The following is a 25,683-nucleotide window of genomic DNA, read 5'->3' on the forward strand; positions in this document are numbered from 1 at the left end:
ATATTAATTAGTTGTGCTTCTTCAAAGTAGTTCACAGGATGCAATTTCAGTCCAACCACCTCTGTGTTTCAAACTCAAATAACTCCAGCTGAGTAACAGATTGAGTATGGAATACACAACTTTACCAAATCAATTACTTTGGAAGGTGTCAGATATTGTTTAAATTATATGAAATTCCATGACAGCTGTAATTGCAATTTTTGACAGATCTAAGACCACGTCTTGCTTTCCAGATGTCCATTTTGTCCTTGGCATAGGGCAGGTATGTTCTCACTGGTATTTAAACAGGGTCAGAGAAAACTTTAAGTGAATGGCACAAAATATTTTTTTGAAGACAGAATATACTGCTTTTTATCTCTTCTATTCAGGGCATTTTATTTTTGGCTGAACACAACCTTTGTTTGTCTATGATGTACCCCTATATTTACACGTGTAAGTTCTCACAAGCTGTCTTGAGAGCCTCTCACCCCTGTGAGAGATTCAATTCTTAGGCAAGCAGGAGGTGAGTTTGGGTGGGGAGGGGTTAAAGCTGAGTTAGGCTGCAGGAGGGTTACTCTGCCTTATTAGGCTGGTTACTCAGTCTGAGCCCTGGTGTGAGCCCTGGCGCTTGCACTGGAACCAATTAAAGTGCCTGGTGTGTGGGAGCCAGGATTAAGCATGTAGCACTACACCAAAGAGTTAAAACTAAAAAACTTTTCAGCTTCCTTCTTTAATGTCTCCCATGTGTCCCCCTTCTTACACCTAAGTGTCCTGCTCAGGCCACTGCACATCCCATAAGAATGACATTAGTCCAAGGTGAAATTCACTGTGTAGCTCTATTGATAGCCAAGATATTACTGTCACAATCTACATGCTTAAGATTACAGTTGCATGCACTGGACTGATGTACAGCCTTTTTTGTTCTAAACAACTCAAATGCAGTTATTTAATGAAATTGTCTTGTTGAGAGAAATATATTTCCTTAGATTGAACAAGATATATAAATATGAGTTCCCTTCTCTCATTCCTGGAGCCACTCCTTCCCAATTCAATGGGTGACAAGAAGAAACATATTTGTACTGTGTAGTATCCTGTAACTTCAAAAAATAGTTCTACCGTCAATTCTTGTAACTAGAACTGATCACAATTACAAAAAAAGAGGCACTGTACTTCTGGGCCCCTCAGTTCAGGAAAGATACTGAGGGGCTGGAGCGAGTCCAGAGAAGAGCAACAAGGCTGGTGAAGGGACTGGAGCACAAATCCTGTGGGGAGAGGCTGAGGGAGCTGGGGTTGTTTAGCCTGGAGAAGAGGAGGCTCAGAGGTGACCTCAGCACTTTCTAGAACTACCTGAAGGGAAGTTCTGGCCAAGTGGGGGTTGGTCTCTTCTCCCAGGCACTCAGCAATAGGACAAGGGGGCACGGGCTCAAGCTCTGCCAGGGGAAATTGAAGTTGGAGAGCAGAAAAAAATTCTTTCCAGAGAGAGTAATCAGGCATTGGAATGGGCTGCCCAGAGAGGGGGTGGATTCCCCATCCCTGGAGGTTTTTAATCTGAGATTGGACATGGCACTGAGTGCCATGATCTGGTAAAGGGACTGGAGGTGGACCAAGGGTTGGACTTGATGATCTCGGAGGTCTTTTCCAACCCAATCGATTCTATGATTCTCTGACACTGTTGTTACCCAAAATTTTACCCTGCAAAGCGTTCGCTCGAGCTGTTTTGAGACAACATCCTTATAAATCAGGTTTTCCTGGGTTTGCTTACCTCTTGGGTTGTCCCCAATGATGTTGGTTTTGCCATTCCAGTACCAGAGCAGCAATGTTGCATCACGTGATCCTGAGAGGATGTAACAATTTCCTCCAATATAGGACTCAGAACGAGCGAGACAGGTCACAACATCCCAGTGTCCGAATACTACTTGCATCAGTTTACCTATAACACATACAATTGATTCTTTTAAAACTATATTTTTCTGCTTTCTAAAGCAAATTAAATACATTATGAAGTATTTTAGAAAAATTTTCTTTATCAAAAAGGGTTAAAAAATAATTATAGTTGGCACTAGTATATTTATTTATTTATTTGGTGGAAACTTACTGAAAGGTGCAGTAATCCACGTTGCATACAAAAAATACTTTCAGTCCATAAATATTATGCTTTATTCAAAAGCCAAACATGCCAGATGCTTTTTTTAAATCTGTATGTTCACATGCATTTTACAGACAGGAAATATGATGGGATTCTCTTTTAAGTCAAGTTTAAGGTAAGTTTACTGATGAAAGTAACAGTAAGATGCAAATCTGATGGTGATGTGGGAAATGGAATCAGAATTTACAGAACACTCAGGACCCAGAAGAAACTGGTAGTGTGGGAGCTGTGTAGAAAACACAGCACCTGCAGCATTTCAGCATCTCCTTAAACAGAGAAAAGGAGATTTTGATGAAAAATTACTCCTGCACCAGGTTTTTCCATCAATCTTTAAACACTTGCTAATTATTTCAATCAGCATTCTTCCCTTTTAAGAATTTCTGTAATGCTCAGAAGTTCTCAGAAGACAGACTTGGAAAAAACTCTCTTACCAACTGCATTTAGAACAAACACTTGTAGCACTGGTAAGAGTTGTCAAGGCTGACAAGAAAGTAAAGCCCAGGCAGCTAAAAATGTGCCACTCAAGAGTCTGTATGAACATGAATACAATTATTACCTTTTAACCCCACCCAAACAGGACAGTATTTTTAGAAAATTGTAATTTTGGTTGCTCATGCATAGTGGATTTGCATGTGGGAGAGGAAACACATGTATGGTCCCCCACAACAGACCTCTGTCACTCCACCCAGCCAGAGGTTTCTAGACCTGCCAGCAGCATAACATGATCCTATGAAATGAGAACTGAAGCACTAAAATCCACCTCACTGGATTTGCTGAAGCCCAGAAAGTGCAGAACTGGAAGAGACAGGACAAAGGATACTTGGCATACTTGGGCCATTCAGGTACCAAGGGCCAGGCCAAATTCTGCACCCAACAACACAAAGAAGTGTGATGTGTGATGCCTCTAATGTGTGACCTGGGGTTTCTCAAGCCCACGCATCCATTTGTGCTTTGGGCTGAGTAAAGAATGGGGAACAACAGAAGGCAAAAGAGGTGATGGCTTTGGAAGGAATAACAACTCAGGCCAAAAAAGAAACAGGAAATGCAGACTACTGCATTTCTGATAATAAATAAATAAATAAATAATTGTTCTGAAGAGTGTTTAAAAATAACAAGCAACACAAATCAGTATTGGGACTCAAGCATATCTTAATAAAATATTTTGGTTCATGAAATAAAAATGATTATTCAATCATTTAAGATGGCTAGTAGGAAACATTTCATAGCCCTCTTCTTATGCAGTACAAAGCACTGTATTCATATCCAGCCACTAAATAAAAGTTAATGGGAACAGAAGACTTAAGGGAGTGGTTCTGAGAAAAGAGCAAAAATAATGTTAACAGTCTGATTCATAACAGAATATCAAAAATGTAATTACATTAACATGGAGAAAACCAGGAAAAAACTAACCCAAGAGATACATATGAATATCTACAAAAAGGGAAACTACTTTAGTACATGAAAAAAAATAAAGAGATGCAATTTAAAGTAAGCCTGTACATCAGATTCAAAATAAAACACTGGCAGAAGTTATTAGGCTGCTACTATAAACCTCCAGGAGAAACTTTGAGATGAAGTACCATCACATGAGCCTCTCCTGACTGGATGAGTCAAACCTCTGGCTTCACAACTACTGTGCTTATCTACCTTGTAGTGGAAGGCTGACTAACTCAGGGGTGAAGTCTTTCACTCATCTCTGGAAGCCTGAAATCACATCCTACAGTGGCCACCTCTGCTCAGCAAGGCTTGAATTCCTCAGATGTTGATCAGGCAACAGACTGAGTCAGGAAAAGTTGCTGAACTTTACAGCTACAAGCAGTGAAACACTCACAGACCACATTTTAGCAACATACAAAAGCATCTTACCAGGTGTATGTTTTCCCCTGAAAATTCAAGTTGCCAATTACAATTCCATGGTTGAGATTTGAGAAAAATTGTGTGGTGTATTTTTCTGTTGTCTTGCCATAGGTATTCAACTACGTCAGGTGATTTATACTTTTAGAATAGAAGTTCAAGCTACAAACATCACTGAGTTACAGAGATCTCCCTTCCAGTTATTTCTATGTTTACAGGTTCCATTCTAGAAAACAAACACTTTGCAAGGCTATTTGCTTCACACTTGTTTCTGTAGTTGCACCACCTTGTTAGTTTTACTTTGCTATTGTGCAGCTTCAATTCCAATCAATTTCATCAAAACAAGAAAGAAGACCTTTTATATTGGTAAAAAAAATAATTATTAATTTAATAAGAGTTCAATTTTTTTGTTTCCAATGAGTTGTCCTGTCTGTACAATAATATCAAACTTTACTGTATGCACTCAGATGTCTCTTTCTGACAGAACAAATTTTCTAGTTTATGTTTTATTTTACAGCTGTGCTACAAATAATTAAAAGAAAAATAAGACTGAAGTCAGCACCACTGAAGCTAAAATGCTCTCTAGAAATCATTCCCACTGCTGGAGGAAGGTTTTATTGTGCTTCTGCTATCCTAGCTGTGCTGAGAACCCATGATTTATGTTAGAAGAATTTCCTTTGAAAAACAAACAAACAAACCCAAAATCTAAAGGGAAAATGGTTCCTTTCTTGTGCAAGTGATAAAATTTATTTGAATTCAACACTTGTGATCACTTGCCATTACGAATTACTGATCACATCATCTTTTCCCCTCACTGTTCTGCCAATTTCAAAATATTTGGTTTCTATATTCCCATTTTAATTCAAAGCAAAATAAACTACATCTGGATTCACTCATTTAAGTGAGAGCCAGAGGTGCTGTATTGACAGACAGGAGACACACAGAAGGCACAAATCTTCTGAAACTTTTCTGACAACAGCATTTCAGTTTATACCCTCATTAGCTACAGTAGGAACAACATGCCTGGTAAATCTGACATACACACAGAGCAAACAGAGAGATATTTGTATTCAGATTGATACAGGACAAAGCTACCAAAATAATACAAGTTTCTTCCATAGGTGTAAGGTAAAACACATTCTTTGACATCAAAAAATTAGTTCTCTCTTCATTTACATCAAGAATATACACTGAATATTTATTACTGCTACCTATCCTTTCTGAAGATCTATTTTAAATTCACAGTTTTATGTAAATTTATTTTCATCAATGAGAAAATTAAACTAAGACAGGTCTAACAAGATGTCTGTATAATGAATCACAGGCAGTCAATATAAAGTAAATGGAACTTCTCCTTTATACTTAAGGCTTTCAAATTGCAAAAATGACAGCTATGCTAAAATATGCCATGAGATCCATTTTTAACAGATTTTCATTAAAGATTATCCTGTTTTGTTAAACATTTTGGCTTACCAAGTGTGAAAAACACTGTTAACTAATATATTTAAGAAATGATGACAAACATGTAGGATATTCCCTAGGGATTAATAACCTACTGGAAGGCTTGATGGCACACACACATTAAGCACACTGGGTCATTAATCCCAAAGAAGTACCTTTGCAGTGAGGTCGCTGTTCCCATTATAAGATAATGAAAGGGAAAAAATCATACCTATTTTTTTCTGGGGTTCCATGGCTTTTAAATTCCTGTAGCTCTTACTTTGAAAGATTCTTTTCTATTTAGCATGACACATGCATGATTTCAATGGTTTGGATACACTCCAGCTGACAGACTAATTTAACTGCTGCCCATTATATAGATCAGTTTATGTTATAAAAAAGAATTCAGTGGCTCCAAAGAAATTTTTCTATTATAGCATAGCTTTGAAAGGCTTTCATAAGTATTCCTTCACCAGATTTCACGACTTTGCTTCTGTTCTTATTCTATGGTATTTGTCTGTATTTCCTAAAAAAAAAAAAAATTCTCTGGTGCTGTAAACCAACCAATATTAAATTCAGGTAAGCACTCTAAGAATTCTTAATTCTGCTGGTATGCAAGGCTTCACCCAGACTCATTTACCTGTGGAAACTGCAGTGTAAGAACAGGCATCACTGTCCTACAGCTTTCAAGTGTGATGCTCTGTCTAAACAAACCTAAGGGTTTGCCATCATTGCACAAAAATGAGAGCATGCAATACACAGCAGCAGGAGGGAAGAAAATAATTGCCAAATATTATTGGTAGGGAAATAAATACATACTTCACTCCTCAGTCTTTCTTTATTTGAAACAGTTGGCTGATGATGAGCAGAAAAGATCTTTTAGGCTATTCCCATATTTTAAAAATACATTACCTGAGTCAGTAGAATAAACTCGGAAACTCTTGTCCCAGAAGCCACAGACCAAGATGTAACGATTATCAGAAGTGATGACAAAACACTGGGAATGCACCTGAATGCTTTGGTCTAAAAGGTCAGTGATTTGCCTTCTGTGCATACCTGTATTGCTGGCTGGACAGAAAGAAATACACACCAAGGCATTTATTTGGCATTCACATTCACAGAACAAAAGCATATTTTAGAAACTTATGTTCAGACCAAATATATTCCTGGCCATTACTTGTTTTTTTGCCAGGGGCATTATCCTTCTACGTCTACTATGAAATACTCATTATGTTTTTGGGAATAATGCTAATTCAGTGTAGTATACATTCCTAAATAGAGGAAATCCCTTTTCTAACTCAAATGCAGCTGAGAAATATAAATGAAGTATTTCACAAAGGCATGATACATAAAAACATAATAAGCTTCCTTTCCCCCTTCTTCTAGTATAAGAAATTAAAAATTAGAAACAAAGCAAGGATATGCAATGATAAGACAGTACTTAAACTATATAATGGCTCAAATCCAGCAGATAATATAATCATTATTTCAAAATTTCACACTAGTTGTATTTCACTGCAACTTAAACAAAGAATAACTTCAGTAAACCACACTACCATTTCATACTTTTTTGAGCACTGCACAAAAAGTAACCTGCTTATCTCCACAATCACCTTTAGGGCTGAGAGAAAATATTTGCCCTACTTTGATCACTTGATGTTTTATTTCACAGAATGAATTAGGTTGGAAAAGACCTCTGAGACCATTGAGTTCATCCTTTGACCCAACACCACCATGTCAACCAGACCATGGCCTGTCCAGACGTTCCTTAAACACCTTCAGGGACAGTGACTCTACCATCTCCTTGGGATCATCATCATTTTTCTCAGACCGCCTTGTACTGGTCTTGCCCTCTTCTTTGCCCTTTGTTCTTTAATCTCTTTCTATTCTCACAGGCTAGCTATTGTCCCCTAAGCCAGGAGAAATTTCAGTTGGAGAGCAGAAAAAATTTCTTTCCAGAGAGAGTAATCAAGCATTGGAATGGGCTGCCCAGAGAGGGGGTGGATTCACCATCCCTGGAGGTTTCTAATCTGAGATTGGATGTGGCACTGAGTGCCATGATCTGGTAAAGGGACTGGAGTTGGACCAAGGGTTGGACTTGATGATCTCGGAGGTCTTTTCCAACCCAATCAATTCTATGATTCTAAGCCTTGGGCTTATTCCATTTACTGTGTATCACATCCTTCATTTATTTATGCCTTTGCTATGTTTAAAATGTTGATACTGTCTTGTCCATATGGACAGCAAATAATTTACAAGGTGTTGGCACTTGCTCTGCAGGTAACACATAACGTGGCCTTGACTTCTGCTGGGGCCACCTCAAGAGTGACAACAATGCATTTTAAATGCACAGTGAAACATTCTGTGTGACAAAGCCACAGCAGAGCAACCCTCAAAAATCATGCAGATCCACACCTTCAGAACACTTCACCTCAGAAAGAGGTCTGGGATCTCTGTCATAGCAAACATTGTTATGGTTTATGTCTTCCTGGGCAAATGGAAAATGAGGAGGGCAGGAATCCCTCCCTACGACTAAGACAGCAACAAGATTCCTGCTATAACCATAAAAGTGTAATTTTGTGGTCCTCTTAGGTGCCATTTCTAGGTGAATGTGTCTAGCCACAATTAAAACCCTTTAATATTACCTACATAATTACTTGCTTGCACCCAGTGATGCTACTTAACAAAGCAAGCCTTAAACCCTTTAAACTATATCCAGTGTAATCACAAGGCTGATTTGAGATATATCATGTGAAAAGAATATTAAACCATTTTTCAGAATGTGAACATTAATTTTAAAGGTGTGTATACCAACCAAAAGCTAAAGCATTTTGTAAATTAAAGGCAGGACAAAAAGGAAATTTTAATTTTAAAATTATGAAAAAAATAAAAAAGATAATAAAAATTTTATTTCCTTACACATGTTTTTTACAAGGTGTAAAAAATTATCAGAGAGGTTCAATGTGATTTTGGGGTTTTTCCTGTAATACTTATTTGTACTTTTAAAATCTACTTGATAGCAGGTTTTAAAGCAGAATATGTATTTCCTGCTCCAAACATTTTTTGGATAAAATCTATTTCAGGCAGGAAAGGAGAGTTACAGCATGTGTCCTCCTCATTATAATTACTGTATTATTCAGGGGATAATTGATTTTAGAAACTTTGGAAAAACATTTTGATTTTATTGGCTCTATAAAATGGTTTCATATGCCCACACTGTTCCTGATTTAATTATCATAGAGTTTATCCACCAAAATGGCTACAAAGGCACATTCTGTACCTACAGACTGATACAATACAGTTCCTACTGGGATATGCATATTAGTTTTGAAATTAATTCTCACTGGCTGGAAGGACCTATCCAGGCAAGTTCATTTTTGCTCTGATTTTTCCATGCTTCTACAATTCTTCACTTCTTTTTCACTTAAACTGCAACCCTGAAACAGCTGGTTTTTAAACTGTTTGAAGTCTAATAGTATCACAGAATCCTGTCTTTGCTGCTGTTCTACTACTAGTTTGTGTTTTGGGGTTGTTTGAGCTTTCCTTTTCTGATGATGTTTAAGGTTCCATTTGCCACGCTGCAGACTCCTGAGTCATAATCCAAGTATGCACTCCCCAAAGTTGGGGCTGTAATGAAAGAACTGACCAAACTCTAACCATGCTAATAGAAAAATCAGCTCTATATGAACTAATAAACCTCTATAATAAAAAGTCAGGAATTGAATCTATTACACTGAGTCATTAAATAAAAGAGAGACATTCCTCCACCCCTTTTTAATAAAAGAAAAACATATACAAATTTAACTAGTGAAGCCGATCAAAAGATGCAATACTCTTGAAAAATGAATACCAATATCTCAACACTAAAATGGAGCAGGCAATATATTTCAACTTTGAAACCGCTTTGCAATTACACATTAATCCCCTCAGCCTGAACAGCAGGTCTGTGAAGAAAGGATTGATCTCCTTTAATGATGAAACCCTGGCACCATGGTTTTATTTTTCACAACACGGTGCAGTTAAGAACCCCACTGTTATTATGAAAATTTCCTCAGCAAAGGAGCTCCATCACATTACCAGTGCACCAATTCATCATAACGTGCCTCGCTCCTGCTCATCAACAAGTCTGAGTGATGAAAAGATCCAATATTATCCTGACAGTACTTCATGCACATTCTCAATCACACATTATTACAGCATCCATATTAATTTTCACTGACACGCGTCCTAGGCCTGTTCAAATTAGGCAAACCAACGAGGGGGAGTTGATGAAATACCAGCATAGCCACAGCTCATTGCATTCCAATTTGCATGCAAATGGTTTATCAGGAAAATTCCATTCCCAGCAACCAGCAAGTGAAAAACAACCGTAATCTACACTTCAGGGCCACCATACAGAGCTTAATGAATCGCAAAGAGAGAAGGAAGTGACAGACCTATGAGAGGATCGATTTCCACTGGCAGCTGGTAAGCCTGGTCTTGTACAGCACCTTGATGAGCTGGAATTCAGGAAAGAAGATTTTAAAACTTTGCAGTATTTTAACACATGAAGCCACATACATTTCATAAATCAAAGCTACAGCCTTTTTTTTTAACTACTCAAGATTCTTCTGCATCAATTGAATTTAAAAAAAAAAATCCAGGTGCTTTTGCGGGCTGCTTATTAAACATTTATTTTAGATTAGTGCTATTCTGAATGTATGCCATCAGCAGCAGCTCTGGTCCTGAGCCATAAGCTCCAGCAGATGCTTTACTGGCAACCTCTCCTGTCGCAACAAAACAAAATTAAGTGGTAAAGAGGACTGAAAACAAAATGTGACAACCATCTGCTGACTGTAGCAAATACTGTTTTCCTCTTTACTTTTTAAAACACTGCTTTGAACAAATGAAGCAAAAGGCCATTTTCTTAAAAAAAGTCTGTTTATGATGCAGACAGCAAAATCTCATAGTCATATTTCAGGATTCATCCATCACCAAAACCCATTTTATTTGCGAGTTTGCATAGAAGTTAATACATTCATTCTGCCAACCTACATTTCATCTGGGCACCTGCCATACAGTGAAGTGTTTACGTACTGAATTCTCCTTCAGTGCGAGAAAGAAAGCCTTTTTTTTCCACAGCTTCACCAAAAACAAACAAGCAAACCTCCCCCTTCCCAACCCCCAAACCAGCCCACAATACATTCTTGGAAGAGAAACGGGAAATAATGGGTGAATATTTACACATAGGATTTTTCTATCTACTATTCATAGCTTAATATAAAAATGAGTATCAATAGAAGGGCTTCTTAAATAATTGATTCATAAGTCAGTTCAAAGTTCTGCTGCAATGAAACACTAACACAGAACAAAACATGAAACCTACATGACAAAACAGCATCCTGCTGGGTACCAGTGCCATTAGATGTCAGCAAAGCCACCAAAGTCATATACAAAGGCAGGATTGGGATTGTTAATTACACATTAGTGACAACTGGCCACTTGGCAACTTTTTTATCATGATGCCTCATTAGTAAAGACAATGCTTAGCCCACAGCAGGAGATATGGAGTAGTAATGATACTTTCCCTCTAATCCCAGCAGATCCCATTTTGGTATAAATTTGGAAGTCAACAATAGTGAAGGCTTGTCTCTGGAGTCCACACCCAGATATGTTAAGCATCAGTAGCCTGCAGCTCATGAGTGTGTTCTCAGAGAAGTGGGGTGGGGTGAGTTTTTCTTGGGTTTGGGTTGGTTGGCTTTTGTTTGGCTTGATCTGTAGGTTTTCTTAAATTCCTTGTAAAGGCAAAACAAGTGTAAAATGACTCTAAATAAAAAACCAGTGACTCAAAAGCACAGCCTATTGTTCTCCCTTTCAGATGTGAGAGAAAAACAAAAATCTGGGAGTTTTGTTAAACTCAAACCAGCTGATTACTACACGTGGCAAATTGGTTGCTTGCTCAGAGGTCATCAACCAGCATTGGAATCAGCACCTACCACTTCTGAACCGCTTTTTTTCCCCCATGACTGTTGTATGTCCAGAAAGACCCTTTTTAAAAAGCCTTGAATATTACATGCCCAAGGTCACACATCTAAGGTATGGGAGGATGCTGTCATCCTCCTTTGAAAGAAATCTCAGGAGCCCTGTAATTAGTTCTTGCTCACTACTTGTTATCTAGACAAGTCTCCCTTCCCCCTTCTTTCCCACTTTTTAAGCATTTCTTGGGTGAGTGAAATAATACATACATGTTTCTATTTGGACAATGTTGAGAGGTAATTTGTAAGAATTATGAAAAAAGTGTCATCTGGCTTTTTTCAAACAGTAATCAAGGACCATGGGTCAAGATTTCTTAGTAGGAATTTCAGTGATGTAAGTATCTCTTTGGTGCAAATATCTTCTATTTAAGTTATTTGAGTAGAACCTCTTTATTCCCTTTCTTGAAAGGCCTTTTACCAAATTTACTGCACAGCACTGAAATAAACTACCTTTAGTAGTTTGGGCCTAAGACTGTCATAGTCAGGGCAAGGAGGATGAATGTCTTTAAGGTTAGAGAATCTTAGAGTTAAAAGCAGAATGGCTGTATTCGCCAGACCAACACATTTTTAAAGGAAAATTAATTTGATTAGTGCTATTCAAATGGTTATGCTGTTTTCCTTTCATACTGACAAATACCTAAGCACTAAATAACTGAGATGTTTAAGATACAGATTTCACATTTGTTTTATTTACTAATTCTCATCGAGTGGCTTTAACATCGGACTATTGGTGCTTATAATGAACAAGAAAAATACAGCAGAGAAGATTTCAGGCAAGTTCTACAGGTTTGAAAACTGTCTTTGACATGATACGGTTCAGGCTTCCGAGTGACTGAAAAACAAATTTAAGAGGAAGAGTGTGCCTTTATCATGACCAAATAGTGGAGACACTGTTTTTGTCTCCTTGCACAGTGGCTGATGGCCTGGAAAGCAATATACTGTTGTTACAAACCTTTTGTGTGCTACACATCTTAGTACACAATAGCTCAGATTACCTTCTCAAGGAGAAACTAAACCCACATGTGAAGAACGTGCTGTGTCAGTGAACTGGACTTGCTCTTTCCACTTCACACTTGTAACAGCTCTGCAGCAAATGTTGATAAGCCAACCAGAAGCAGTGCTTTATGGCAGGGGTTTCTGAGGCTCCTTGCTGCAGTTTACTTACCAGGGAGATTATGCCACTTGTTCACAGCAAAGAGCCTGTTGGCGGTGACGGTGATCACGGCAGGAGTGGCCAGCCCGGGCTGCGTGTTGGCGGCCACGTGTGTGACAGGGGAGTTGGACGGGAACTTGAGCACCATGATAACGTCCTGCTGAGCTTGTTCTGTGAACATCAACGGGCTCTGCAGGAGGAGATACTGTTGAGTGCACACAACAAGAACCCAAATACACGGGAGAAGAAAACATGGGGAGGAGAAAAGACAGGACAAGAGAAGGAAGAGTGGATTAAAACACAAGATCCAACAGCAGCTGCAGAGAAAAGCAAATGCAGTAATAGTGGACAGGCTTGTGGAAATAACTATTTGAGATAGAAAAACCTTTACAAACACTATTAACGTGAGGGCCTTGTTGAACCCAGGGTGTCCACATACTGACTTTTCTACACATCACAGCTGATTAAAGTAAAAATTTCCAAACACCTATCTCTGCTAAAAGAATTCTCCTTCATATCTGAAGAGTATGGCAAGGAAAGAAATGCCTAACTAGGAGGGAAACAAAAAAAAACGTGAGCAAAAGAAATTCCTGCTCCCAGAGATTGTCTCAAGTTGCATTAAATTGACAGACTGTAATTCTTTACAAGCCAGATGAGAACATGAAAGCACATTAAAATAAACAGATACACACATACACGAGATGTATGTTCTATATATATTTCTGGTGTACAAAAACAAGATTTATGAATGCAAAGTAGAAGACTTCACTGCAAATGTGTTTCAAAGGACAAACATAATTAAATGCAGTTGCAAAGAATATAAAGTGGACGTGATTACAAACACTATCCTGTGCTGTTTCCAGAAATACTAAAGGGAGGGAATGAATCCAGACTCGCACATTCAATGCAATTTGTTTAAGTTTTAGTTTTTTTAGTTTAGTAAGTTGAAAAGTTTAATAACTTTTAAACTAAGTTCTCTAAGAATACTGCCAATGTCAAAGCAAAATATTGAGGACATTAGATCTAGACATCAAACATGAGGAGAAAAAGCAAAACCTAATGGGTTTATGACTGCGTGGTGCATCTGAAAAAGAGAACCCACTGAAATGTAGAGGTGCAATCACCCTGGTCACCAGCAGCCATATTGCTCAAGTATTTGTAATTTTCTAATAACCAAATTAAAACACTAATGAAGTGTCCTTGGCTCTTTTCCACCTGCAATATTTTATTACATATATGTGTATGTGAGTGCATACATTAAATGTATATTTATACAGAACTAATAAAAAAATTAAATACATTTGCATTTTTATTATCACTCCTTTTTAAAAAGTTATTAAGAGTACTTAGAAAAACATATTGCTCTATGAATTCCTATTTACAGTCTTTGCATAAAGGTGTAAATAAAAGCAACTAATAAGCTACCCAGACACCCTTCTGAGCAAGTGGCTAAAAGCCAATCAATATTATGAGTTAATCCTCCCTGGATGCTCATTCAATTAAAGGTGTCAGTAATGCCTCATCTGATGTGGCCTCAATTAAATCCAGCTATCTGATGGTTGAAAACACAAGGGGATACAGCAACAGCAGCAGCAGCAGCAGACAAATAGGCAGCCTTCGTGTGACTGCTAATTACTACACCTGGTGTATATTATGGCTTGTGCACTTAACACAGCACGTGGTGCCTTCCAATCCAGCTCTGCTCGTGCGTACACACACAGAGACAAAACTCAGGGAATAATAGAACCAGAAATAATTCAGAATTGTGACAGGAAAAGCATCCTTACTGTATTTCAGCTCCAGGAATACTACTTTTAAAGCCATCTAATGCAGTGTTATTATAAAATCAAGTATTAATACCCACAAAACTGGTCAAAGCCAGTGGAGAACTAAGGGCTTTTCCCTGTGTGCACTCCAGCCCAAAAAACCACAGGGGTTAGAAACAGTAAACTTCATCGAATTGAACTTCTTCTATGACATACTAAATCTTTTATAATTCAGCATCATGAAAAATATTACGATAAAACCACACAAACTGCTTCCTGGTATCAAATTTATTTATCTAACAATGGCTCTGACAAACACGTCAACAATCGACTTCTCAAGTTCCTTGTCTTCCTGAAACAAATCCCTTCAAATCAGAACAAGTGCCCAGTGCAAGGCACCATGACAGATGGACAAGCACTGGGCACGTGGCTGCAGGATGGGAGTGTTTGGGCTCCCCAACATCCCTGTTTTGCTGAAGGAGAGAGCCCTGTGGGCACTGCAGGGCTCTGCAGGCTGGGACACTGCATGGGAGCTCAAGGGGCCAGCAGAGCACAGACCAGCACAACCACCTCTGTGCACCCCACCCAGGGGTTCCAGGGCAGGGGTATGGCCACAGCACAGCTGGCCCAGGCTGCAGGAAGGGCGGTGGGGAGGGGACACATGGAGCTCAGCAGGTCTCATGTACAACACACAACGTGTCTGAGGAAGGCTAGTAGATCAATTTGACAACAAAGTTTACCTTTCTCAGACTCCTACATCACAAGGTTTGTAAGCTGCTTTGGAAACATTTCAGATTTTTGTGTAATTTTTTAAAACCTTCTCCACTTCAGATATGTTTTTAAACTGTTAACCTTAGTCTGCTTGACCAAGACATATGTCTTAAAGGACATTAAAGAAGAAAATGTCTCTTTTTTTATATAGCAGTGTAAAATGTCCATCTTAACAATAAGAAAGCATAACCTTTTGAAAACTTTGTGAATTAGCAGACCATTTGCTTCACTTGTCATAATATCACTTAACATACTTAGTTCTGGACCTACGACAACACAAATGATGTTTTAAACCCAAGGACTGCACACAACATGATATGAAAAGTAATCAGTAATAAAATAATAGTTTGTATAATAAAATTATATTAGACACAAGTAGAGGTAAAAGGGAAAGGATGTTAATGCTCACTGCCTGGATTTTATCACCCCAGCTTTACTGCAAAACACATTTAGTCACATTCTTTGCTATGTAAGTTTCAGCTCATGAATTCCCAGTAATCCTGGTTTTAGGGGAAAACCTATGCCTGGGGGAAAACACAAGGAAGTTCCACCTCCTAAATCCATGCTTCTTGGGGAATCTGCCAAAGATTAACTAAATTGTCTCCATGATGACTGGCTCTCACCTATACAGGTATGGTATTAACAAAATCAACTGATGAAGTGTTCTTAGATTACACTGACAAAAAAAAAGTCTGTACTAGGAATCAATGCAATCCTTTCAGCATTAAATAAAAGAATAGTTAAGCACTGCATACAACTCCTACCAAATCATAACTCATCTGCTGTTTTAATAACATAATTCTACAACCACATAAAAGCAAAGCCAAGTGGCTGGTTCTGCAACTTCAAGACAGCAAAGAAACAGAGCACAGTGGCAGGTCAGGAAGAGTTACCCTGGTACTTACCACCTGCATGGCAGAGCTTCTTGGAGGATGTGGCTCGATGAGCAGTTGGGAAGGGGTCTGTCCAAAGCTTCGTATTTGAGCTTCAACAGCCTGCAAAAGGCACAGGCAAGTTTGCATGTTAAGAGGTGCTAATTACAGGCAATAGAACCATAACTGTCACCTGAAAATGTCATTCCACACTTCTGGCTTGTTTCATGTTGAAAATCAAGCCCGTGTGTTCACTGTGGGGCTAAGTGCTTGGCACTGGTACTAAGAATGAGGTAATCACTTTAGTGCTGTGGATGCTATTTCCATGAGAAACTCTGCAAAACCTCATCCTGCTCAATGATATTAAACAGAAACAAGCTATTATAATCAGAAACCCTCTTTATTGGCTCCATTTTTCCTTTCTAACACTGGCTTATCCTGTTTGCATTGTAACTCAAAAGCAAAAGCCAAATTTTAAAAAGTTTCTGTGAGTATTAAGAGTGTTCTACTTTCTTTCTATTTAAACTTCATTGCTAGTTTCACAGCAACACTGAGCTTTTCTTCTTGCTTTCATGTTTATTCAAAAAGAGTAATAATGTTAGGATGCATTAAACTAATGAAAGCAAGACAAATATGAAATGCAGCTAAAGGAGAACATGGAGGTATAATAGGAGGGTGTTTTTTAAAGTTTGTATCTTCAATAACATACTTGAGTATCTTCTTCACAGGGAATACATGAAAATATCATCTCATACTTAGTGATTTCTTAAAAATAATTATTCTGAAACGTGTGAACTTGTATCTCCTGCTTAGGAATGTCCAACTAGTTTTCCATGTTGCCACCTCTTGGCCCACTGGCTTAAAGACAACATCAAGTAGCCAAAATTCAATCTTAAATCATCAGCTTAATTTACATCTCTTTCATGGTGAGCTGAACTGACTACCTTGCATTTTCTGGGGGATAACAGACTGCACATGAGCTGGTACTTCAGTTTCTCGGCCTTCCTGGAGGCTCCTTACACTTGTATTTCCTGTTCTATTTTAGCCACTCATTAAATTTTTAAGACAATGGTGTAACACTAAAGCTGATTTTATTCTTACAAACAACTATTTTTAGATCACAATAAAGACCATTACTAGGTCACACAATGTTCTCCTGTAATAGAAATAACAAAGCCAAAAGCCGAATGCACCTGAGGCCTTAAAATAATCATTCTCTGATAGGAAACCTGCCATCCAAAACACTTGACCTTAATACATTTGGCAGGGCTTTTGAATCATTTGAACTCAGCAGAGCAGGAGTTGAAATAACTCTCTGAACAGATTCTAACACTCTTGCCCACTCTGGGAAGCACCATAATCTTCAAAGAACTGATGAATAAGTTTTATCACAATGTTGGCTGAAATCTGATCTACACACACTGTGATTCAGTGAGAACTTTCTGAGGAATAGCAACATCAGTTCATGAGACACTGGAGCTCAGTAAGACCATACGAGTCTCCTTCCTGCTGCTGAGACATGGAGACATGGTACATTAAAATTCAGATCTGGGGGTTTGTGACTCAAGATATCAAGGGAATCACAAAGGCTTTGAGGTCTCTTAAGACATGAGGCATTAACAAAGCAACAGCATACTGCTCAGCAGCCCTACCCCCTCCATAAAAAAATCCACATTTTAAAAAGATTTCCCTACATTTACTTCCAGGTTAAGTGGTATATTTTCACTAGCAAATGGGAATTCTGCATTGTATTGAGGGCAGAACCAGAACACAGGAGGAGCAGAAGGCAGTCAGTCCTGGATGTCAGTTATTCTATGCTTGTTAAAATACTTAGGACAAATCTACAGTCTATAGAATCTACTATTTATTTCCTATTAAATATGTGTCTAACAAGTTTTAAAAATTAATAAAACACTTTTGAAACACAACAACCATGTATTTCTTGTAGAGTCAAAACCAGAATAAAGTGAGGAAATAATAAGCTTCAGATTTGCTACCTTCATTATATACTGACATATGATCAATACAGAAATTTTCATTTCCAAATGCCCATGGTCAGCATTTGAATGGAAGCAGATTTTTTTCTTAATCATGAAATCTGGTATGTACTTTAATTCCCAATGCCACCACTTGAACTATTCACTCTTACACAGTGTCAGTACTAAGTAAGATAAAATGAAACACAAAGTATCATGTATTGATGCAGAGTATTTCAAACACTTCCCATACATTCATCATAACAAGTGGCCAAATTGATGTAGAACGAAAAATCAGATGTTATAATTGCTTTAATCAATGAAGATCAACAGTCAGAATGCTGTTTTCCTCAGTCCAAACCTCAGAGGAACTCACTACCTTCCAGCAACATAAAAACTGGAAGAGATACGGTTCTGATTCCACTCCTCAGTCACATACACGATGCTCATCACAATCACACTCCTGGACCACGTAATAGCAGCACAAGAGCAGCTATTTGGCTCCACCCACACTCAGTGCAGAAGAGAATCTCCCTAGGAGATTATAAACAAGTATAAAATATTCTACTCAACCCACCAGTCCATAGTCACTGCCTGTTTTCACACAGTGTTCTGTCAGACCTGGTGAAACTTCTGGCCAATGGAGCAATGGTTTTGCCATCACAAATTCTCTGTTTTCAGGCTTAACAGACAGTTGCTACATCCCTGTTCATGATCCAGCTTAAGCTTGTGACTTACAGTTCCATCACAAATATCTCTTTTAGACTAGTTAGGTTCCATCTGGTCCTTCCAAAAAAAATCTGAGAGCCTACATTTCCAGGAGTGCAATAGCTCCCTGACACTATCTTTCCCTTTTAGCCACCAGAACTGGGGAAAATCCACATTCAGATCACATTGTACCACAGGTAAAAAGGTTTCATAAACCATAAAAACTGCACACAGAGTATAAAAGCACAGATATCTGTATGTCATCCTTACTGGTGTCTTCAGAGAGCCAAAAGAAATTTGAAAAGCTGTTGACTAAAGGCAACACCACTTCGACTAATATGTCTAGACATAGTGGCTAGACTTCAAAAAAAAAATCTTCTGCATTCCTTCTAATTACCAAGAAAAAAAGTAAAGGTTTCTTTATTTTATTTCCACATTTCATAATAATGGCCAGGAGAGTGTACCAGCAACCCCAAATGATTCCTTCACTTTCACAAATTGTATTCAAAGTCAACCCAGATGTCAACTCCAGGTTCTGATGTCTCAGTCAGAAGGATCATATACAGAAGCACAACCTCCCTCTGTCAGCAGAAATGTGATGGTGGAGCAAGAATCAATCCCCATTCTCTCAATTTACGTAACATAAAAAAGCCACCACACCTCACTCAGATTTTTGTTCAACCTGTCAGAGAAAGTCAGGTAGGGGCAGGGAATCTTTTCCTCAGAGATGTAATTAATATCTCCTTTGAAGAAAACAACCTACCACTTACCTGAGAATATACAGTAAAATGACCATCAGTCAAAAAGCCATTCACTTGCCTTCTAATGAATTTTATAGCCCAGCTTCTAACTGAGTTTTCTTTAGTCAGTATCACTGAGAGACAGACAGCTCCTTCTAGCAGGAAGGACATGTGTTCTCACACTGCTGAATCCCCCTGGAGCCCACAGCCATTTAGATGACTGTAGGTAGAAGGATTTGGGAAATGTGCACAACCAGTTTCACATCTATTAAAGGCACTATATAACTGGAAGGAAATAACCTTTGTTTGAAAAGTATCTTTAGCCCCACAAACTCTTATTGCTGAAAGCATGCTGCACACCACGAAGTAAAAGAGAGTATCATTCAACATTTTGTTTCACTGCTTCTCAAATATCTCAGTAAAACTGCCTTCTTCCTGTTAATCCTCTACAAAAACAAAACTCTGGTAAGGCCAGAATTGTTCCAGATGCTACAACAAGAAGTAATAAAATGAAACAAGGTAGGCAACTCTTTACAATAATCCACACAGTCTGCATCTCAAACCACATACCTGTATAACACGATATTTTGAATGTTAATTAATTTAGAAGCATGAAGACCATAAGCAAATTACACAAGTTAACATTTATCTGATCACCACAATAATCTGTTCCTTAAAAAAAGTCTCCTAGATCATCTCCTCTTTTCTTGGGGGGTGGGAAGGGAAGAAGGGGAACAGGGAAATAAATTAGAAGAGTAAAAAACTTGAAAACTTGGCTGAGCTATAATGTAGCTCCTGGCCACTGTTTAGTACAGATATTTTCAATCTCTGAACTCACCCTCTAATCCAACTGTGAAGAAAGTTAATTCAACAGTATGCAGTACCCACCAAACACGGCTGTAAATTTTTTGGGAAGGAGGGTGATGGGGAGGTTGAACATATGGATGCAGTTAAGGTAAAAACAGATGTTTGTTACTTTTCTTTGCAGCAACACTCAGAAACTAAGTCAAAATTGCTTTTTTTTTCATGTTTATGTCTGAAAGAACTATAAAATTAAATATGAGGAAGGGCGGGTGGAGGGGGAACTGCAGTTGAGTGTCACAGAGAAAGAATGAAACGGTCTCCAGTTCTGAACTCAAATCCTGAAATGAGGGCCCATAATAGTTAAAAGGCAAGACATACACCATTTAACTCCAGATTTAAAGACCTTTAAAGGGACTAGCTCGGAGTTGCTTTCATCGTGCCTCCTCAGACACAAACCACCAAACTGTCTGAAGAGTCCAAGGTGAGGTGGAGCACACCATGTTAAATGCATGCCTGGGGCCGAGGGCACAACAAGCCACCACCTTCCATTGCTACAGAGAGGCTGCTCTCAATGCTCTTACAGATCTGTGCCAAAGGATCACTGCTCAAATCTCCAGGATTTAATTGCCAAACATTTGAAAACCCAGGTGAAATAACATCATGCATTGTAATACACATTATTTCAGCACACGTGGCAGGGACAGAAAACAATTGGGGTTCATCCTCCATCTTTCTACCCAGTATTTATGTCCAGAAAATAACAGCCCTTGCAAAAATAATTACTTTGGCTCTTTGCCACTCCTACCTCACTTTTCAATATTCAAAAAAGGTTTACACACATGTTCCTTAGTGATTTCTATTGGCTTGAGCGATATGCAATTATGATTCCTTGCTTTCCCTTTCCTTCCACCCAGATGTTGCTTTACAGACACAGACTGTTTGACAGGTTTCCCCTCAGACAGCGAAGCTGAATGGCTTAGCGGCCCAACATTTCCCCACGGGATGGTGATTAAAATCAAGCTCTGGTAACAAGTGAGCAGCAACCCTCCTCTGACCAGAGAGCCACTCATGGGGAGATTCTGCATTGAATCCCTCAAGGACTATGGAAACATGGATAACACTAGCCAGGGAACAAGCACGATTCATAACAATTAGAGAAAATTGCTGAAAAGACGCAAAAGATTATGAAGAGAAGCCCTTTGTAGTACCATCTCCCTCGTTTCCCAACAACCCCCATTAGATCAAGATTGTGAAAAATGGGCAAAATGCTTTTCTGACACAGGCAGTGCATATGCTGGCTGACTGTACACCTGCCCTGGGGACGCTGCACTACACTTGACCCAAGGAAAAAATACAGTGCTCAAATGTTAGTATCATAAATTCAAACACTCCCATTTGCTGTTTTAAAAATAAAACCAGCAGTCTACTTTCTTCAGGTCAAACCAGAAAATCATTTCTCTTGTTTTGACTTCACAAATCAAACCTTTTAAACTGAAGCACTTCAAATTTTTCTTTTATCATTGCACTATTCACTTAACATACTGATTTAAGAAGATTGTCTAGACTGGCTTTGCCATCTAACAAATAGCAGAGAAGGGAATGGAGCAAGGACACAAGAAAGGCTAAAGAAAAGATACTACAAGATCAAGAGCCACATACTTTTCTCTGGCTATCATTAAATCTGACTGTGAAAGGTTTGTGATATACCCTCTGTTAACCAAGCAGGGTGTAGGAGATGCCTGTTGCTGCCACTAATGCAGGTACTCCTTCAACCCAAGCACCACAGGGTTATGGTTTCAGAGCCCAAGCATGGGCAGAAACACTGCCAAGAGCCTGCAGAGGGGGGCCTTGCTGGAGTACTGAGAGAGCTGGTACAGAGCAGAAAGTGCACAAGCTTTGCCTGCTGCAGTGTATGAGGATGTATGGAACAAAACTGAGACTGCCTCACTGCACAGGAAGACAACAGACACATGCAGACATTACAGACCTCAAATGTAAATTAGGCACAGAGGTTTTTTCTTCCTTCTTTTTATCTTCCTTGTAAGAAACACACCCCCTGGATAGTATTTTTCTTTTCTTCTCCCTACTCTGTAATTTCACTTCCTTCTGCCTGCTCAAAATACCAGAGGTGTCTGGAGATTGGTTACTAAGTCTAACCAGTTGTTATTTATAAAATCTAAACTACTATCCAAGATACCTGGAGGGGGAGAGGTTACCCTATGCAGGATTACTTTTTTCTCAAAGCTACTTAAGATTCAATATATGAATAATACATTATTCTATTCACATCAGAAAAGTGTAGAAAGGAGCACAGCACTGGATGCCTCTCACTTTAAAAGCCAAAACCCTAACCCAGCTCTTAAACTACCTTAAGAAATTTTCTTTGAGAATAAAGAAAAATGAAGTCTTTTTTGTCCAGACAAATCAGTATGACAATTACATGGCAATCAAAGTAAAAGAGGAAGTAATCACAGTTTGTGAGACTACAAATAGAAGCCCCTCAGGGCCATGCAAGTTGTTCCAATGTGAGTCTGTACATTCCAGGCATGTTAAGCAGAGGCACAGCCCGGCCTGGCTGCAATCTCCAGCTCACAGCTGCCCGTCTACTGCGGCGTAATCCCAGCTGCCAATCTGAAAGAAACCAGTTAGTCAGAGCAGACACAACCAACAGAAACAAATGTCACTCAATAATGTTCAGAGGCACTGGGTTCATGGATAATTTCAAACAGTATCTCTGTCTGCAGTACTGATGTGCTCATTCAAAACACCTAAATCTTTGGCTACTGGAAAGAAGCAGATAAAAAACATTAGAACTACAAAAACAGGTCTGGTACTACTTCAAAGAGACTAACAAAATAAAAAGGGAAAAGAGTCGAAAAAGAGAGTTAAGAAGAATTTAAATACCTGCAACGAAAACTGGATTCAGTACAAGCAAAATCCTAAGCAGCTCTGGAAGTGTTCTTTAAAATATAATAGTTTCTGTTTTAGTTGAACGGCACAACCAAAATCACTTCACTTCTCTCTTTGCTATGGCAGCTGAAAATCTCAAGAGAGCAACTCACTGTTTTCATTTAAAATCAGTAATTATTACAGAGAAAAGAGTGGCATTGCTATGTGCAATACCCTTAAACTTCATCAATTTCTGGCATTATTCATTTGCTCTTCTAAATAGCTAAACATAATTTTTAAAACTTCTACCTTCACACAGTCTGCTTGTTACTTAGCTGACATAAAACTTTTTCCTCTGAAAAAAAGCAAGGCAATCCAACCTATTAGCAGTCCCCAGAATTTCTTAAACTTTGATGTCATCTCTGCTTATTAAATAAAAAAGCTTCATTAAAATAAAACATTTCAATCTGAAGGAGGTTAATACACTGATGCAAAAATCCAAAATGTAATTGTCTTTAAACTGCCTTATGTGATCAGAATCTGCAACAATTGTGAAAAAGAAACAAATAACTCCTTCTGCTGAGCTATGAAATACATTTATTTAAACTCTCATAACTACTCCTGCAAGACCAAACTTGCCGTTTCAAAACTACAGGTACAACACTGTCTCAGGTCTTCTACTGCAATGAACAAACTTTTTGTTATAATTTAATAGTAAATAACGTTTAGCTGAGACTTGATTTTTAGACCCTGCTTGAGGAAAAGCACTTTTGTCATGACCACAAGCTCTCTCACTCAAGCAGCAGCTATTGATCAAATTAATAACTAATAACTAAAATAATAAAGTTTTGTAGGTAAATACCACACACATCTGCAGACACTGATGAGCTACACAGCCCAGGCTGCAATGGGCAAATAGAATGCAAACACTGCAAACGAAGTTTTTTAGTTTCCCATTACTGTGAAAGTCAATACAGATATTTTTTGGACAGCATAAGGAGCCTGCAAATAAGCAAAGCATTCTGGTGATACAAAAGAAAATTTGTAGCCTGTGTTTCATTCAAGGCTAAATGACTTAGTGTGTGAAAACTGTAGCTATTACACAGAAGTATATCTCATCCTTTCCACATGTGGAAGAGAAAAATGTTTAAAAATAGAATAATTGAAGGATTATGAACATGGATTTTATCCATACCTTGTTTACCTTTTGATTACTCCTTATTTAAGTCTGGCCAACAAATATGTCAGTTATTTAAGACTGACCAGTCAGGAACAAATGAAAATGTAATGAGCCCAGGGTGTCTCAAGACCTCTCTGGCTCTGATAGATCCACAAGACAGGTCAAGCAAGAAGAGGTGAGAGAACTGACTGCACTGAAAATTTCTCTCTTTTGAATTTCAATCGGAGGCTGAGGAAAAAAAACATTAGTTACCTCCCTCCAAAAAGCTTTACTACTTCCAGCCAAAGCAGTTCAGTTCTTGTTTTTTAAATCCTTATACATTGGGCATCTCAGTCCTACTTTATTTAACTCTAAAATATCCTTTTCCTTCTGGGTAGAGAAGCAGAAGCAGCAGGAAAAATCAGAATCTATTGTGTCATGAAGAACAACCAGAACACGTATTTTTCTGGATCAGAACTAGCTGAATACTTTCCATGTCTGTTTCTAAGCACTGTAGTAAATATTTAAGTTCACACAAAGAGTAATAAACCCCCATTCATCAAGTCAAACTCTGGGAGGAATGGAATCAAAGGAGTGCCACAGCTCCCAGATACCACAGTGAACACTTGCTTATGCTCATTGTGCCCATTTACTGCAACACCACAAGCAGGTCACAGTGTGAGCTGAGGTGTGAGCACTAATAGGTAAATGATACAAATTGGTGCTCCTGCTACTTTAATGCTCTTTGCACTAGAAGATAATACTTCCCTTGGTGGGAGAGTCCCGATGCCCAGCCAAGCTGATCTCATTGAGATCACTGTGGCCAGACACCATTCAGAGGTTGTTTCTACAATACTTCGAATTTTGCCTGCATGGATTTGTTATTGAATTCAGCACATCTAAATTTACTGCTCTGTGACAGCATTTTATAACCATTTTATTCTACATTTGAAAACTCATCACAGCCACAACAAAGACTGTTGCCCAACCTGCTAAAACCAGACTGATCATTTTCCCAACTATTTAGTAAATGTTAACTATGCTATAAATACAAATTGTGTTTACAGATTGTGAAGGATTCACTGTTGTCAGGGTTTTCCAGCTGAGTTAGTGCTGAAATATGCTATTAACTCCCACCATGAACACAGCTACAAGAGAGGCCAAAAATGCTTTCTCTGGGATAAGATATCAGATCTGCTACTGCTGTCATGAAACTGGGGTCATGTAAACTAAACATCCTTGTAACTTCTTTTGGAAAGCACAGAACTCTCTCAAACTAAATATTTAAAAATAAAATAAGACTAGTAAGAGATTGGTCTAAGATGCAAAAACTTACCCAAAGATATTAATCTTGAGCAACATTTAAAAGCTATTATCCATAAAATAATTTATTCCATATGGCTTAAAACTGA

The 25,683-nt window shown here is 38.4% G+C and overlaps 1 protein-coding gene across 4 annotated transcripts in view; it reads right to left on the bottom strand.

The window, feature by feature from the left end:
• The window catches only part of LRBA (LPS responsive beige-like anchor protein), a 396,467-nt gene that overhangs the window by 25,253 nt on the left and 345,531 nt on the right, over positions 1 to 25,683 (bottom strand). For all 4 annotated transcript variants that reach the window (XM_071555647.1, XM_071555648.1, XM_071555646.1 and 1 more), the window contains 5 exons: positions 16,029 to 16,118; positions 12,599 to 12,776; positions 9,856 to 9,918; positions 6,332 to 6,487; positions 1,742 to 1,909 (listed from right to left, as the gene is read on the bottom strand). In XM_071555647.1, coding sequence (XP_071411748.1) covers positions 1,742 to 1,909; positions 6,332 to 6,487; positions 9,856 to 9,918; positions 12,599 to 12,776; positions 16,029 to 16,118 — 655 coding nt within the window. The remainder of the gene's footprint in view (positions 1 to 1,741; positions 1,910 to 6,331; positions 6,488 to 9,855; positions 9,919 to 12,598; positions 12,777 to 16,028; positions 16,119 to 25,683) is intronic.

This window comes from Pithys albifrons, chromosome 5, assembly GCF_047495875.1.
Source record: "Pithys albifrons albifrons isolate INPA30051 chromosome 5, PitAlb_v1, whole genome shotgun sequence".
Lineage (NCBI taxonomy): Eukaryota > Metazoa > Chordata > Aves > Passeriformes > Thamnophilidae > Pithys > Pithys albifrons.